General features: G+C 56.4%; 1 protein-coding gene across 1 annotated transcript in view; it reads left to right on the top strand.

The window, feature by feature from the left end:
• The window catches only part of Nfix (nuclear factor I X), a 94,609-nt gene continuing 80,535 nt past the window's right edge, over positions 1–14,074 (top strand). The window contains exon 1 of the mRNA XM_057754077.1: positions 1–370. Coding sequence (XP_057610060.1) covers positions 344–370 — 27 coding nt within the window. The 5' untranslated portion in view covers positions 1–343. The remainder of the gene's footprint in view (positions 371–14,074) is intronic.

Below are 14,074 nucleotides of genomic sequence, written 5' to 3' on the forward strand. Positions count from 1 at the left end.
TTGTCTAAACTTTCACTTTCACAGCGCGGCGGCGGCGGCGGCGGCGGCGGCGGTGGCGGGCGAGGGCGACCGGCCGAGCGGCGGCGGCATGGAGTAGACGCGCGGCGGCGGCGGCGGCGGACGCGAGAGGCAGCGGCGAGCGCGGCGGCGGCCCGGAGCCCGCGGGGCCGAGCCTGTGAGCGCGGAGCGGCGGTGGGCCGAGCGGGGCCGCGGGCCGGGCGGGCGCCGCGCGGCGGAGGCCGGAGCAGCGGAGCCGGAGCCCGAGTGCCAGCCAGCGCGACGCCGCCTGCCGGGCCTGCCCTCGCCGCGGCCGGCCTCCGCGCTCGCGCCCGGGCGCCCAGCGATGTACTCCCCGTACTGCCTCACCCAGGTACCGGCCGCCGCCCCCGCGCCCCGGGAGGGCCGGGCCGGGGTCCCCGCAGGCGCGCGGGCTGCGGGCGGGGCGCGGGGCGCTGCCCCGGGGCGCGCGGCGGGAGTGCGTGGAGAGTGGGCGAGGGGGGCGAGTGCGCGCGGCGGACAGCGGACCCCTGCTGCTGCGCGGCGGTGCGGCGTGGTGGCAGGCGCGGGCAGGCAGGGTGACACGGCGGCAGGAGGCAGAGTGGCCCCGGGGCGCCGGGGAGCGCGGGCGGGCGGGCGGCGTTCCCTGAGCGCGGCGCGGCGCGGCGGCCCCCGGGGTGGCAGTGGCGGGCGTGAGGGCGACAGCTCTGCGCGCGGCTGGGGTGCCCCGAGCGGCCCGGGCGTCTCCCCAAAGTCTTTGTTCAGGCCTCGCATGGGAGCGGGGCTGAGAAAATGGCGGGGCTCCCAAATTTCGGAGGGGCAGGGGAGGGGAGGGAGGGACGGGCGTGCTGCCAGCCCGGGCCGCGCCTCTCTGCGGATCCTGGACGTTTGCAGACGCGGCTCCCCAGCCCCAAACTTTCCTCCATGCAAACTTTCCGGTCTCGGAGACCGGGACCGCCGCGGTGTGGACCTGGAAGTGCCCCAGGGAATCCCGGCCCGCCACCCGCAGGCGGGAAAGGCGGGAGCAGCGGTGGACACCGCAGGCCGACCCCGTTGGGATCAGCCGTCGGGTCAGCCTCTGGCACAGCAGCGCCGACCTTGGCGTGCGGCGGGAGCGCGAGCGCGAGACCGCGTCCCGCCTCCAGCGAAGTTCCCTGCGCAGTGTGTAGCGGAGGCTGAGGCCTGGAACATGCCTGGTGTGCCACCCCACTCTTCCCAGCCTTGACTCCAAGCACTGAAGGGGCACAAGCTAGCCCAGCCCAGACCTAGAGGGACCCTTACAGTGCTACCTGCAGGACCAGGCCAGGGCAGGTGACAGACTGCAAGCAGAGAAGATTTGGAGAGGTTGTTTAGCCTTGCCGGCCAGTCAGGCCTGTCTTTGGGAGCTCTCTCCGCTAGCCCTGAGTCTCTAATGGCACCCTCTGCTAAGCCAGGGCCCTGTCAGACAAGTGTTAAATGTGCCCCACCTTAGAGTGGGAGCTCATGTCCGTGATGCGTGATGCGTATATAATATATATATATTATTGCCAGGTATGTGAGGGGCATGCCGGCATGTTTGGAAGGGCAAAAAGATATATGCAGGTCCGTTGCAGTTCCGACGACACAGCAGTCTCGTATTCCCAGGTACCAGTGTGTGTTTGTGAGTCTAGAATCTATGTGTGGCCACTGTGGGCCGATGGTGGCCAGGCTGTGTGGCACAAACACAGATGACCAGGGGAGATGGTCTGTTTTCCAGTACATACCACATGCAGGTGTGTGTCAGCGGAGGGGCTCATCCACGCCTGCCCCACACAGTGTACACACATGCAGGCATCAACAAGCAATCTGACCACCACAACGGTGTGGGTCTGTACCTCCAATTTGTCAGCTACCATATGTTGGGTCCCCAACAGGAGGACCTTGTCAGCTATCTAGATCTGAGCTGTGGCTACCTTCAGGGTGGCAATTTGCTGGTCTTTGTGGCTGGTGTTTGAGGCCTCGTAGGACAAAGACTCCATACTCCAGCGGCCACCTTTTCCCCCAGGCTGCTCGCCAGCCTCCAACACAGGCTTGTCAGGCATCCGGGCTTGCGCCCTCCTCACCCCACGGGTCAAGTGAAGAACCCCCCCCCCCGAGAGAAAATGCCAGCTGATACCCTGGTGACAAGGCTATGAAGGGACTGGGATGGCCCCCAGGATTGGGGTGATGGCCTCGGCTTGGCTCTGTGGCACTCCAGAAGGGAATATGGGCTCCAATCTGTGCGAGTTACATCTTGCACGCGCCAGGCTGCCTGGGAGGGGAGTGGGCACAGTCTCACCAGTCTGCCAGCCCTGCGTGGTGGGCAGGGAAACCCCTTTGCTTAGGGTCCTTGGCAGCCTTCGGTCAGCAGGGTCTGGCTGTCCCTGCCTTTCAGCCACATCTCTTTCCACAAACCTTAGTCTGCTGCCATAGTTCGCCTGTCGTCTTTGCTTTCCCAACCAACCTCTTTCGCTGGCTGCCTTTTTGTGTGTGTGTGTTTCTCTATCTCCGCTCTTTGTCTGTCCTTCTGTCCATCTAGCTGTCTGTCCGTCTGTCCCTGGCTCTGGCCTCTACCTCTGCTTTCCCCATTTTACTCTCAGCCTCTCTTCCCCCACCGCTCAGCCCCCTCTCCCTTTCCTTTTTTTTCCCTCCAGACCAGGATTGGCTTCAATTTTAAAGTCAATAAATAATTGAGCCGAACCAAGCTTGGAGCAGCAGGGCCCTGTGGGGCGGCAAGGGGAAGGGTAGTGGGGGGAATCTCCTTCTAGAAAAGAGAAACAGTGATCCATTGGTTGCTGGAGCTGCTGAAGGGCTTTATAGCAGCTGGCCTGGGGCTCAGATGGACATTAGGACTGAGGTGGACTCGGTGGGCCCCTCAACAAGCGGAGACACATGTGCCATCACCGCCAAGGGGAGGTCATAAACATCACATTCATGTTGACGTCCACGCACACAACTCTTAACGTACACCTCAGCACACATGTGCCCCTGGAGATGGGCTCTGTGTATCTGTGTAAGCTCAGACATGAAAACTCCCTGTCATATCGCCATCAAGGCCACAAAGTGTGTGCCCATATTCATAACCGCCAACAATACACACATCACCCCCAAGACAGGCTGTGGGTGGACATGTCACAGAAACAGTGGTAGCTCCCAGAGTCATGGATTCCTCAGTACACACTCGACCACAGCAGGTGTAAATGTGCACACAAAGCCAAGGACAGACAAGCAATGGACATACGTCTTTATATGGAGTCTTGGTTTTCAAGTTGTGAGCAGAGACTCCCTAATATCTGTATAGTACACACCCATGTCTTCCCACTCCTGGCCACAAGAACACATATGCTAATATGTGGATGATTGTGAACACACACAAAGACACACATGGAGATACACAGATAGGGTCACCCTCCAACAGGCATCTGTGTCAGTCCTCACAGAACCTTTGATTGTGCACAGATCTGTACACACTTGAAGGTGAGCTGGAGCTGCCTTATGTCTCTTTCCCACCTCTGTGGCTTTTCCTGGGTCACTGCGGCCACTCTTCTGTCCCTATGAATTATGACTCGTGCTCACATTTTGCCTTGCCATGTAACCCAGGCTGGCCTTGAACTTGCAGTGGTCATCTTGCCTCAGCTGAGTGCTGGGACAACAGGGCTGAACCACCATGTCCTATCTTGGTAGTCTTGCTTTTTTGTTTGTTTGAGACAGGCTGTCACGTAGCCCAGGCTGCCCTTGAGTAGTTCTGTACAGGTGATAACCTTAAACCCCTAATCCTCTTGCCTCTACCTCTCAAGAGCCTGGACGGCAGTTGTGACCACCAGGCCTAGAAGTGCCGGCTTTTCTCTCTGGCTCTGCGCACACCTTCTGCCCCTAACAGAAGAATGAAACAAGCCAAGTCGGGCTACTTTGGGGACTACATTGGGGGCCTAGGAGGTGTTCCAGTGCTGGATCTGGTTGAGCTCAGAGCCACGGCTTCTCTGGGTTAATACATCTCCAGAGGAGCCTGGGTTCCTGACCTAGACGTGAATGTCTCATGTAGTTTCCATGGCTGCCAGATGGAGGCCGTGAGGGCAGAGGTCAAGGACTAGTCAGCAGTCGGTTTACGCTCCCTCTCTGCATCTCCCAGTCCTGGAATTTAAAGCACCGGCTTTTCCTGGTCTGTGAAGTACATGTGTATCTTTTGGCCCTGTGATGTAACTCACTGCCATGCCGGGCAATGACTTGTGTTTGAGCAATGCCCCTGTTGCCATATTGGTTGTCATCACCTGAGCCTTCCCAGTGTAGAGAAGGATGATCATGAAGGCAAGAACACAGGAGAGCTCCTTGCCACCATGGCAATCCAGTGTACAGCCTGGAGGAGGAAGCAAGAGTTTGGAAGGACGGGGCTCGGCTCTTTTCCTATTATTGGGGTCCTGTAGGCTGGGCAGAGTGGCAGACTTCACAGTAGGGCAAGGTGACTGGCGTGAGATGAGATGGCCTTCCCTGTCCAGTGGGATCCAGGTGTGTGCGGGCACACATTGGTCAGTATAGGTGACTGGCGTGAGATGAGATGGCCTTCCTTGTCCAGTGGGAGCCAGGTGTGTGCGGGCACACATTGGTCAGTATAGGAGTGGAACAAAGCATAGAGCCTCGTTCATCCTGATAGTGACTTAGAGATGCCCCCTCTCAGTCTGCATGGGCATTGATTGTGATGGGCACGCTCCAGAGAGCAGGACCCTGTGTGAACACATGACTGAACGCAGGCTTTGTGGGGGGATGCCACGTGGGAAGAATCCTGGGGTGAGCCTGCCCATGTTTTCAGCTGCTTGGATTCTCTGTCCTCCGGGGATAGGGCTGCAATTTGGGGTGTTAGAGCATTCTCCCTCAAGTTGCATTAAGGCAGGTGGAGGAGACCCCACCTACTTTCTCCTGCTTGGTATTAGAGATACAGCTTCTGTCCCTGGTGAGATGGGTGTCTCCACCGTCCTGCTGGGTCCAACAAGCTGGGTGTCTCCACCGCCCTCCTGCGTCTAACAAAAGGGATGTTGCTACTCTCCTGTTTCCAAAGTCCTGGATGTGGAGTTGGAGGTTGAAGGGATGACTGATAGACAGACAGGGTTCTCAAGATTCCAGTAAATGATCAGCAGGCTGGGTGGTTTAGCAGCTACCATGTCCTCATGGTCCCCTGTATGAGCCCTTGGTGTTCCTTTCCATTTGTCTTTGAGGGTCTATTGATGGGTGCTACCTGCATTTCACTCTAAGGACTGTCGTACCTTCTTTTACGAATTTAGTGATGGTGTAGTTGGGGTGTGCCTTGCCATGCATGGCCGTGCCGCTATGGCGTGGCTTTGCCCAGCTCTTTGATAGCACTGGGCCTGTTACTTTCACCGTTCTTTTGCCTGTGCTTCAGAGTGCCGTGACATGTAGATCCCACCTACAACAATGGGCTGGCCTGTGTCTTTCTGGAAGAATAGCGGTCACATGAATAAGTGTGTATTCTTAGGTCACACGCGTATTAGCATGTATATGCCAGGATGTGTCTCTGTGTGCCGGCACCCCCCCATGTCATTGTGCATCTTGGGCTTGTCCCTGTGACTGTGGTGTCTCACCACATGGTCTTTCTCTCAGGCATTCCTTGGCTTCTAGACATCATGCATGATGTCCATGATGTGTTCTCTACCCCCCTCCACTGAGCAGCTGGAAGCAGGCTGGCCTCTCGTCCTTCCCATGAGGTTGTGTCACCATGGTGGCCCTGCTGAGCTTCTGCCTGTTGTGGACAGGAGCTCATTGTGTGGGCAAGGTGCGGTGTGCCGGGCAGCCCATAGACCTTCCTCTGTCTGCTCAGTGCACATTGATTTTGGCTTCTGCCTGTGGCTGCCCAGGCCTGGCCAGATGGGTGTATAACTGTCTCTGTGGTCCTGAGTTCACTGTTCCTATGGTCCTCAGCACCCCCATTGCTAGGCTTGCCCTGGGGTCCATAGCCCAGAGCCCCTTGATATCCTGGGAGGCTCTGAGGGCTCCGATTTGGAAACTGAGGTCCCCTTTCCTTCCCCCTTTCTCTAGCTCTATCCTCTCTCCCTCCTCCTCTCCTCCCCCTCCCGCTCCCTCTCTCCCTCTCTCTCCTGCCAAACGCGTCTTGGCTCTCTCTGAATATCTCTCCTCCTCGATTTTTGGCTCCAGCTCTGGGCTCACTCACTAAAGGAAGAAGGGCTAGCTCCCCACCCCCCACCCCTTCCTCAACACCTCCCCCTCCTCAGGAGCCCCTCTGAGGGCGGGAGCAGCCTCTAGCAGGGGCCTGGGCCCCAGAGTAGGCTTGGCCAAGGGGGGCCCAGGCCCAGAGGGTGAAGGGATGAGGGGGATTGGGCCTGGCAGCCTTAGGGGACAGTGGGCAGGGTGACTATGCTGCCAGGCTGAGCAGGCGGGCAGGGAGGGGTCGGGGGCACAGAGCTGGGGTGTCTGGCTTCTGGTGGGGCTGGCAGGCCTCTGTGAGGCGCAGCTGTGCCCAGAACTCAGAGTTGCGTTTGCCACCACTACCGATGTGGCTGCGCCAGCTAGAGAGGGGAGGTGGGTATCGGGTACTGCGGCTCTGCGCAGCCAATCAGAAGCTGGGTTGCACTGGGGAGCTTTCTACCCACTAAACCCCACCCTGAGGGGAGCTTGGGGTAGTGGCCAGTAGTGGGCAGGGGTCAGTGCCCACCTCCATTGCCGGGACCCAGCTCTGTCTGCTGGAGCGGATGCCAGCATTCCTAGCATAGGTTGACCAGAGTGGGGTCTGTCTGTCCCCACCTGAATCTAAGCCAAGCTGGAGGAAGGGACCATTCTGAGGTGCAGTCAGCGCCATGTCTCCAGAGGCGACTTTCAGTCTGAAGCGCAGGGGAGAGGGGCACGAATCATCCAGGTGGGTCCAGGGAAATATCAGCTTCGATGCAGTCATCTGGCAGGGGAGTTGGTTCTGAGTCCATCTCATCCAAAGTCATACACTCGCTGGCACAGGCGGCCGAAGAGAATCACATTGGCAGTCCAAACCTCCCTCTATCAGGCACGAACATGTGTGCACACGCACATACACAGACGTGTACATACAAAGAGACTCCCCCCTCATACACCTACAGATACCCAGCCGCACCCCAGCATATCAGTGCGCATGGCAGGCAGAGAGCCACGTGTGGGTGGAGATGCACGGGGACTCACAGTCACACAACCACATGCCATGAAGCACAGTCCGGACCACCAGCACCCGACACACAGGAGCACATGGAACCCACAGACACATGCACACAGTGTCACTGCACACACGAGAATGCCCCCTGCCCCTGCACCAAACACAGGAACAGGCCTGAGCACACACATGCAATAGCATACCCATGGAAACATGGGCACATATCCCTCAACCCAGTGTTTCCAGAGTGATTTTAACCAACAGGGAATGTCTGGAAACGTATTTGGTTGGCACTCGTGAAAGGGTGTCACAGGCAATAGGTTGGTGGAAGCCAGGGAAATTGTACAGGTCACCCCACTACAAAGAACAATCCAGCCCCAGATACCAGCGGTGCTAAGGTCTGAAACAGCCTCGCAAATACATTCGGTAACAAACGCACGCGTATGACTAATACGCATCTCTAGTACATCTGTACATGTAAGACAAAAGGCTGGCTGGCACAGGGTCACACACAGACCTGGACATTGTCCCATGTGCTGCCACACACGTGTGAACCCAGTCAGAGTGATATCCATAGATTAGCTTGCACTCGGCCACAGCCAGGCCAGGTTAGAAAGAAGAGCACCTTACGGGAGCCATGTCACTGGCTGACTGAGCCACTTGGGCAACCCTGACCTGTCCTGGAGCCCTGGCTTTCTCTCTGGCCTAGCTTGTGGGACATGTCCATCTGGGCCCAGGACATGGATTTCTGGACCCAGCAGCCGATGTCCCTCCCTTCACTGCCCAGCAGTAGAGAACAGGAAATGGGACAAAGCTAAATTTGAGACCTCGTCTTTGTGGGGGCTCTAATCGTTGGCCTTCTTCCTTTGCAGTGCTGGACTAGAACCCGGGGCTCATGAATGCTGAGCTGTGCTGAGCTGTGCCCTCATGCCAACCCTTTACCTTTTGGGTCTTCACTACTGACCCTGAGAAAAGAGAAGAAAGTCATAGGTGGCCGAATAGCAGAGAGAGGGAGTCTTCTGTCGAGGGACAGCAAATTGAGTATCTGTCCTAAAAACCGTGCCGACATTAAGTGTGTACACAGGGCTCACTGTGTCGGGTCCTGAGCTAGGCACCCCTGAGCACATCTCCTTGTATTCGTCTGTGTGAGACAGGCTATTAGCAGAGAGCTGTAGAGCTGGCTATCTAGGTTGGAATCCAGGCTCTGTTAGGCTAGGCTCTCACTAGCTGTGTGACCTCAGACAGATCACTCAGCCTTTCTGGGTTTTATTTAGAAAGCAGGGTTGTGGCCAGCATGGGGGTTAACCCTGCCTTGTAAAAAATATTTCTTCATTTTATGTATATGAGTGTTTTGCCTGTATATATGCTTGTGTACCACCTCTGCTCCTGATACCTAAGAGAAAATAGGCCAGAAGGTGTTGGATCCCCTAGCACTGGAACTAGGGATGGTTGCAAGCCACTGTGTGGGTGCTGGGAACTGAACCTTGGTCTTCTGCCAGAGCAGTTATTAAACCAACTCTCCGGCCTATGGGGGTGAACCCTTTAATCCTAGTACTTGGGAGGCTGAAGCCGAAGGATCAAGAGTTCTAGACCAACTTGATTTAAATAGCCCAGCCCTGTCTCAAAAATAACATTTCCTTTGTTTTTTGTTTGTTTGTTTTGTTTTTGCTGAGCATGGTGGCTTGCCCTTTAGTCCCAGCACTTCAGAGGCAGAGGCAGAAAGGTCTCAACCCAATCATCTCAGCATAGTGTACATGGTAAGGTCCAGGCTAGTCAAGGTTACATAATGAGACCTTGTCTCAATAAACCGTAATAATAATAGTAATAATAATAATAAAACAAAAATAAAAAAGAATGTAAAAGAGAAGAGAGAGCAGAGCTAATGCTCTAAAATTGAACGGGGATGTGGACATGGGCACTTGATTTTATATACGACAAAATGGAATCCAGAGAAGCTTGCCTAGAGCTAGGGTCATAAGCAGGAGGCCATGTGGTCTCTGCTGGTTTCTGATCTCGACTCCCGGGAGTCCTGGGGATGAGGCAGCTCTATAGCCATTTCCTTGGTCTTTCCCTAATTCCTACAGTCACAACGAGATTTAAAGAGTGCTCAGCCTCAGTCCTGGCTGCACCTTCCTTATTCTGACCTTTAAGGTCTTCTGTTTAGTGCTCATAAGAAAGGTGGTCTTCCATGCTTGCACCCCATGATCAGGCCCCTCAGCATAGCAGGGGCCTGCTATGCCCATTCCCATACCCTGCTGGGCACCCAACCGGAGCCTGCGTGTTAGGGGTGCAGCCGGGGGGGCCTTTGCATTCCTTGACAAATATTTGCCAGGCACCTCCTGGGTGCCAGGCTCTGTTCTAAGCCCTGGGGGCTCGGCATGGTGCAGAACCAGCAAAGGTGCCAGCCCTGGTGGGAAGGCAGACAGTGAGCCCGATAAACAAGGGTGTGTCCCGTCCTTGGGACTGTGCTGGGTGCTGTGGGAAAGAGCTCAGCAGGGCCCTCAGAGTGTAGGCAGCTGCAGGGTTAGCAGAGGAGGCCTGGGTACCCGCTTCTCCTACCCTCGGTCACCCTTTCTTTCTCAGACTGGAAGTGTGGGGGTAAAGGGTACAGGGCTCAGATTGGGGCTCAACATCTGTCCAAAACCCAAAACTGATCGCCTGTCTGTAACCGCCCTCTCTGCCTCTGTGATATAACATGTGTCCACCTAAGACCTGGAGACATAATGACTGTGCCTTCTCCTGTACAGAATCTGGGCCTGGACAGGCACTGAAATTTTCGACCATGGCACTCTGAGCCAGGGGGCGGGGTGGGGGCAACTGGTAGCCCAGAGACGCACTTCCACCTGGAGCCCTAGATTTAGCTCCTGGGGGTGGGCCTGGTTTATTTTTACCTCTGCCTGTCACCCTGGCAGCACCAGGCTACACCATCTTTGCAGAGTCTTGGGGTCCTGCCATACTTTGGGGGGAACCTGGCTTTGCATGCTGGGCCTCCAACTCTCACTGGGCCACCAGACCCCCTATATTCATAAAGTTCCTGAATCAAGGGTGCTAGGCTGGGGACCTAGGACGGGATCAGTGCTACAGGCTGGCAGCTACCATACCCAGCCTGGTGGCATTTGGTTTGGCCCCCTGCCTGCCCCACCCCCACCCTGTGCCTGGGCACAGCCGAGCGGCTGCTAGTGCCAGTCTCCATTTCGGAGTTTGCAGTGGGGGGGGCATGCTGGGCATCTCCAGTCCCCTGCCTGTCCCGTGCAGCCTGAAGCCTGTTCTCCCCCATGCCTACTCCTTGGAAGGGCTTGGGGCTGCTTTGCCCGCTGCCCCTTTGCAGCCTGGAGCTTGGCGAGGATGTCTGCCTGGCTTCCATCTTTCCTTAGTGCTCTCTCTCCTCATCCTTCTCTGCTTGCTATGGCTCACCATTCCTGGCATCACCTCCCTCCCCCTCCCGTAGGCGCCAACTCCACTTCCAACCCTGCCATTGTTGGCTCTCCCAGCCTTCTCTGCCGCCTAGGGCTGGTACCAAAAATGGGGGTTTGGGAGGTGTGCGCATGTGGGCATCGGGGGCTTGCTGGTTGCTTATCTGCATGTCTGGAATGGGCATGTTCTCTAAGCCAGTTGGCTGACCTGCCTCTACATTTAGCCTCAAGGTGGGCAGAGCTAGGCTTCGGCAAAAGCAGGGATTCTTTCATTTCTGAAACCCCCTAGGCCTTGTGCTGGCCTCTGGACATCCAGGAGAGCAGAGTGGCCGTTATCTGCATGCCAGGTGTGGGCAGGCAAAAGCAAGTCTTCAGGGATGGGATACCCACACCTTCCCCTCAAGTTTCTCCCAGCACTACTGGGTTCCTGCTGCCATTCCCTAGAGCTGGGATGGGGCTGACCAAGCCTGGTATTGGGCACTTGTGCCCCCAGAGGGACAAGGGACTTTGGAGGAACCGGTTTACTGTCCCCCCTCCCCCAAGCCCGCTGCCCGAGTCTCTCTGCACTAAACAAAGTTTGCTAAGTAACTTCAAATGTTATTTGAGGACGGCCTGGCCTCAGCCCAAGGCGGCCCTGTGGAAACTTGTTTTTCGCTGCCGAGGCTGCAAGTATCAAAGACACACTTTCGGATGAGGGGGGTGTGCTTCCATGCCTCTCCCCCTCTGCAGCAGGGGCTGGCTCTGACCGGACACTCAGAGCAGATACACTCAGGACACATGTACCTTCCGGGGACATGCAAACCAGAGACAGCAACACATACACTGATGGAGGCCTCAACCATGTGTGTCTTGTATGCAGCACAGGGTAGAGAGCCCCTAGCCCATGTCCCCAGAATTCTTCCAGCTGGTGAGACTTTTGTCCTTAGTGCCTGTCACACAGCTCATATGCTCAGAGTAGTTTTTTGTTTTGGGTTCCTGGATATACTTGGATAAATCTCTTCAGCCTCAGTTTCCCTACCCATATAGGGAAGCTGGCCAGTGGGAGAAGCTGAATCCCACACTGGTTAGAATTCCTAGGTTGTAGCTAGAATTCTTTGGTCTGACTGCTTTTGGGCTGTGTTTGGGGTGCCTGGTCTATCCTGAAGGGTTGAGCCCTGAGCTCAGCTCTGAGCATGGGGCCTGTTGTATGAATGGTGCTTACAGGAAGTGGCTGGCATTGTGACTGTGTGACATGGTGTGTACTGGCCCCACCTGGAGGCCCTAACACCCCAGACCCATATCTTCCAAGCCGCCCCCCCCCCCCAGCCTGTGTCGACCTTGCCGACATGATCCCCTCTAGCCTTCCCTTCCCTCTGGCTTTCGTTCTTTCTCTTTCTTTCCATTTTTCCCAGTGCTGGAGAATTTAATCCAGGGCCTGAGCAAGCAAGTGCCCCATCACTGAGCTGCACCCCAGCTCTTCCTATTTTGTCCCTTCCTGTCTCAGTCTGTGTCCTCTGTCCTCAAATCCCTTTTTTTCTTCCTTCTCCAGGTCTCCATGCCTTCTGCTAGGTCAGAAAAAGAGAGAAATGTTTACAGGACATTTGTCCCTGCCGAAGCCAGCCAGGCCTCAGGTCCTCCATTCATTGAGGGCTCCAGTCACTCCCTTGGGGCTGGGGGTCACCGAAATCCCAACAAGGACTGAGCTCTTAAGCGGACACAGTGGGGGGTGCTTTGTTACTCGATCTTCTGTCTCCTCTGAGGGTAGCGAACTGATGGACCTCCTGGAATATAAGGGAGAAAACAAGATTTGAGGGGCAGTGGGATACCACCCCCCACATACCATGAGAGCTTACCACCCCCACTGTCACATAAATCCTCACTGAGGTGGGTTTGTAGGGTCTCCCAGCCCCAGCCACTGCTCATCTCCACTCACAGGCAATGCCCGCAACACCCGCCACCCGCAGTCTGTCGCGCGGTGACAGCCTGTCACAGGCACTGCCGCACACCGGCACAATCTGTCGTCCACGCACAGTCTCACACACAACCTGTCACACACACACACACACATACACACACACACAGCGGCACAGTCACACAGCCAGCCTCATGCGATCACACCAAGCGTCACAGCTTGTCACAGACATAGATTCCTCACAATCAAAATAACAGCTACAGACCCATCTCCAGAGCAGTTAGTTCCCGGGGCCGGCGGGTGCGCAGAGGTACCTGTGACCCACCACCTTCCTAACACGGGGTAGCTATGAATAGCCTGTTTAGAGAAAAGAAAATAGAGGCCAACAGGCCAGGCACCCTACGGGGCTGGGGAGCGGTTAACCAGGTCACCTCACCTTTCCAGTTCCGCTCCTATCCCCCCAGATTTGACTCCTCCTCCCTAGGAATTCCAGGTGTCCCAAAGCCAGGCTGTGAACTACAACCTGTGGCTCTTGCTTAAGGGTCATGAAACTGTCGGTAGCTGGGGCAAATTGAAGTGAACCCTCGGACCCAGATGCTCTCTGGTCCCAAATGGTGCTCTGGTGGGCACCAGAATCCTATGGAGTTCCATGAATGATGTGTGCCTGTAATCCCAACACTCAGGAGGCTGAGGCTGAGGCTGGAGGATCGCTGAAAGTTTGAGGCCAGCCTGGTATTCACAGTTTCAGACTAGGCTGGCCTAGAGTGAGAACCTTGTTTCAAAAAGTCAAAACCAAAATCCAAACCAGGAAACCCAACCAATCACCTCCCAACCGAGAAAGACGACCATATCAACACAAAAAGTCATTAGGCAGTGTACGGCTATCGGAGGCTACTGTGTGTACCATGGGCACCGAGTTGTGGGTCTGATGTGTGTCTGTATAATGGTAAGGCTAGCGTGGCCATGTGGTCTGCAGTGGTGGCAGTCTGTGGTCCTGGGGGCGGGGGTGTTCCAGCTGGTAGACTCAGGTCTGGCAGCAAGGTGTCAGTACCCTGCCCTGTACACGTGGCTGGAATGGCACTGTGGCTTCTAGGTCTCACCCCTGTGCCAGGCCAGGCCCCAGCATCTCCAGGCATCTGCACCTCTACCCCCAGGGGCCCTCTGCGTTCCAGGGCGCTTCATCCTCCTTTTAGCCGCCTTCTTTAGCTTTCCCCTTCTTTGTTCCACCCCCGCCGGCTCTCGGGGCTTCCCCCATTGGAGTTGCCTCAGCCAAAACCAACACTGCTCCAACGACAACCCTCCGAAGCCAGCAGGGTGAGGGCCCTGCCCCTTGGCCCACTCGGAGCCCAGCTCCCAGCTCCTCTGGGTCGCAACAGCAACCAGGATACACGTGGCCGTGGCTGCAGCTTGGGCGTAGGATGTAGTGTGGGGGGGGGGGGCGCCTGCAATGTAGACTCCTGAGATACCTCAGTAAAGCTTTGGGGGAAGTGCACACACCTAAACAGGATCCAGCGGTGAGGGTCCCACAAGAGTCCCTAATCTTCTTCACTTGTCTAGGTCTACCACCCCAGAAAGGTTGCAGGGGGCACACATACTCCTAAAGAAGCCTGGTTGGGCCTGGGAGCCCCGACATTC

Source organism: Chionomys nivalis, chromosome 21 (genome assembly GCF_950005125.1).
Source record: "Chionomys nivalis chromosome 21, mChiNiv1.1, whole genome shotgun sequence".
Lineage (NCBI taxonomy): Eukaryota > Metazoa > Chordata > Mammalia > Rodentia > Cricetidae > Chionomys > Chionomys nivalis.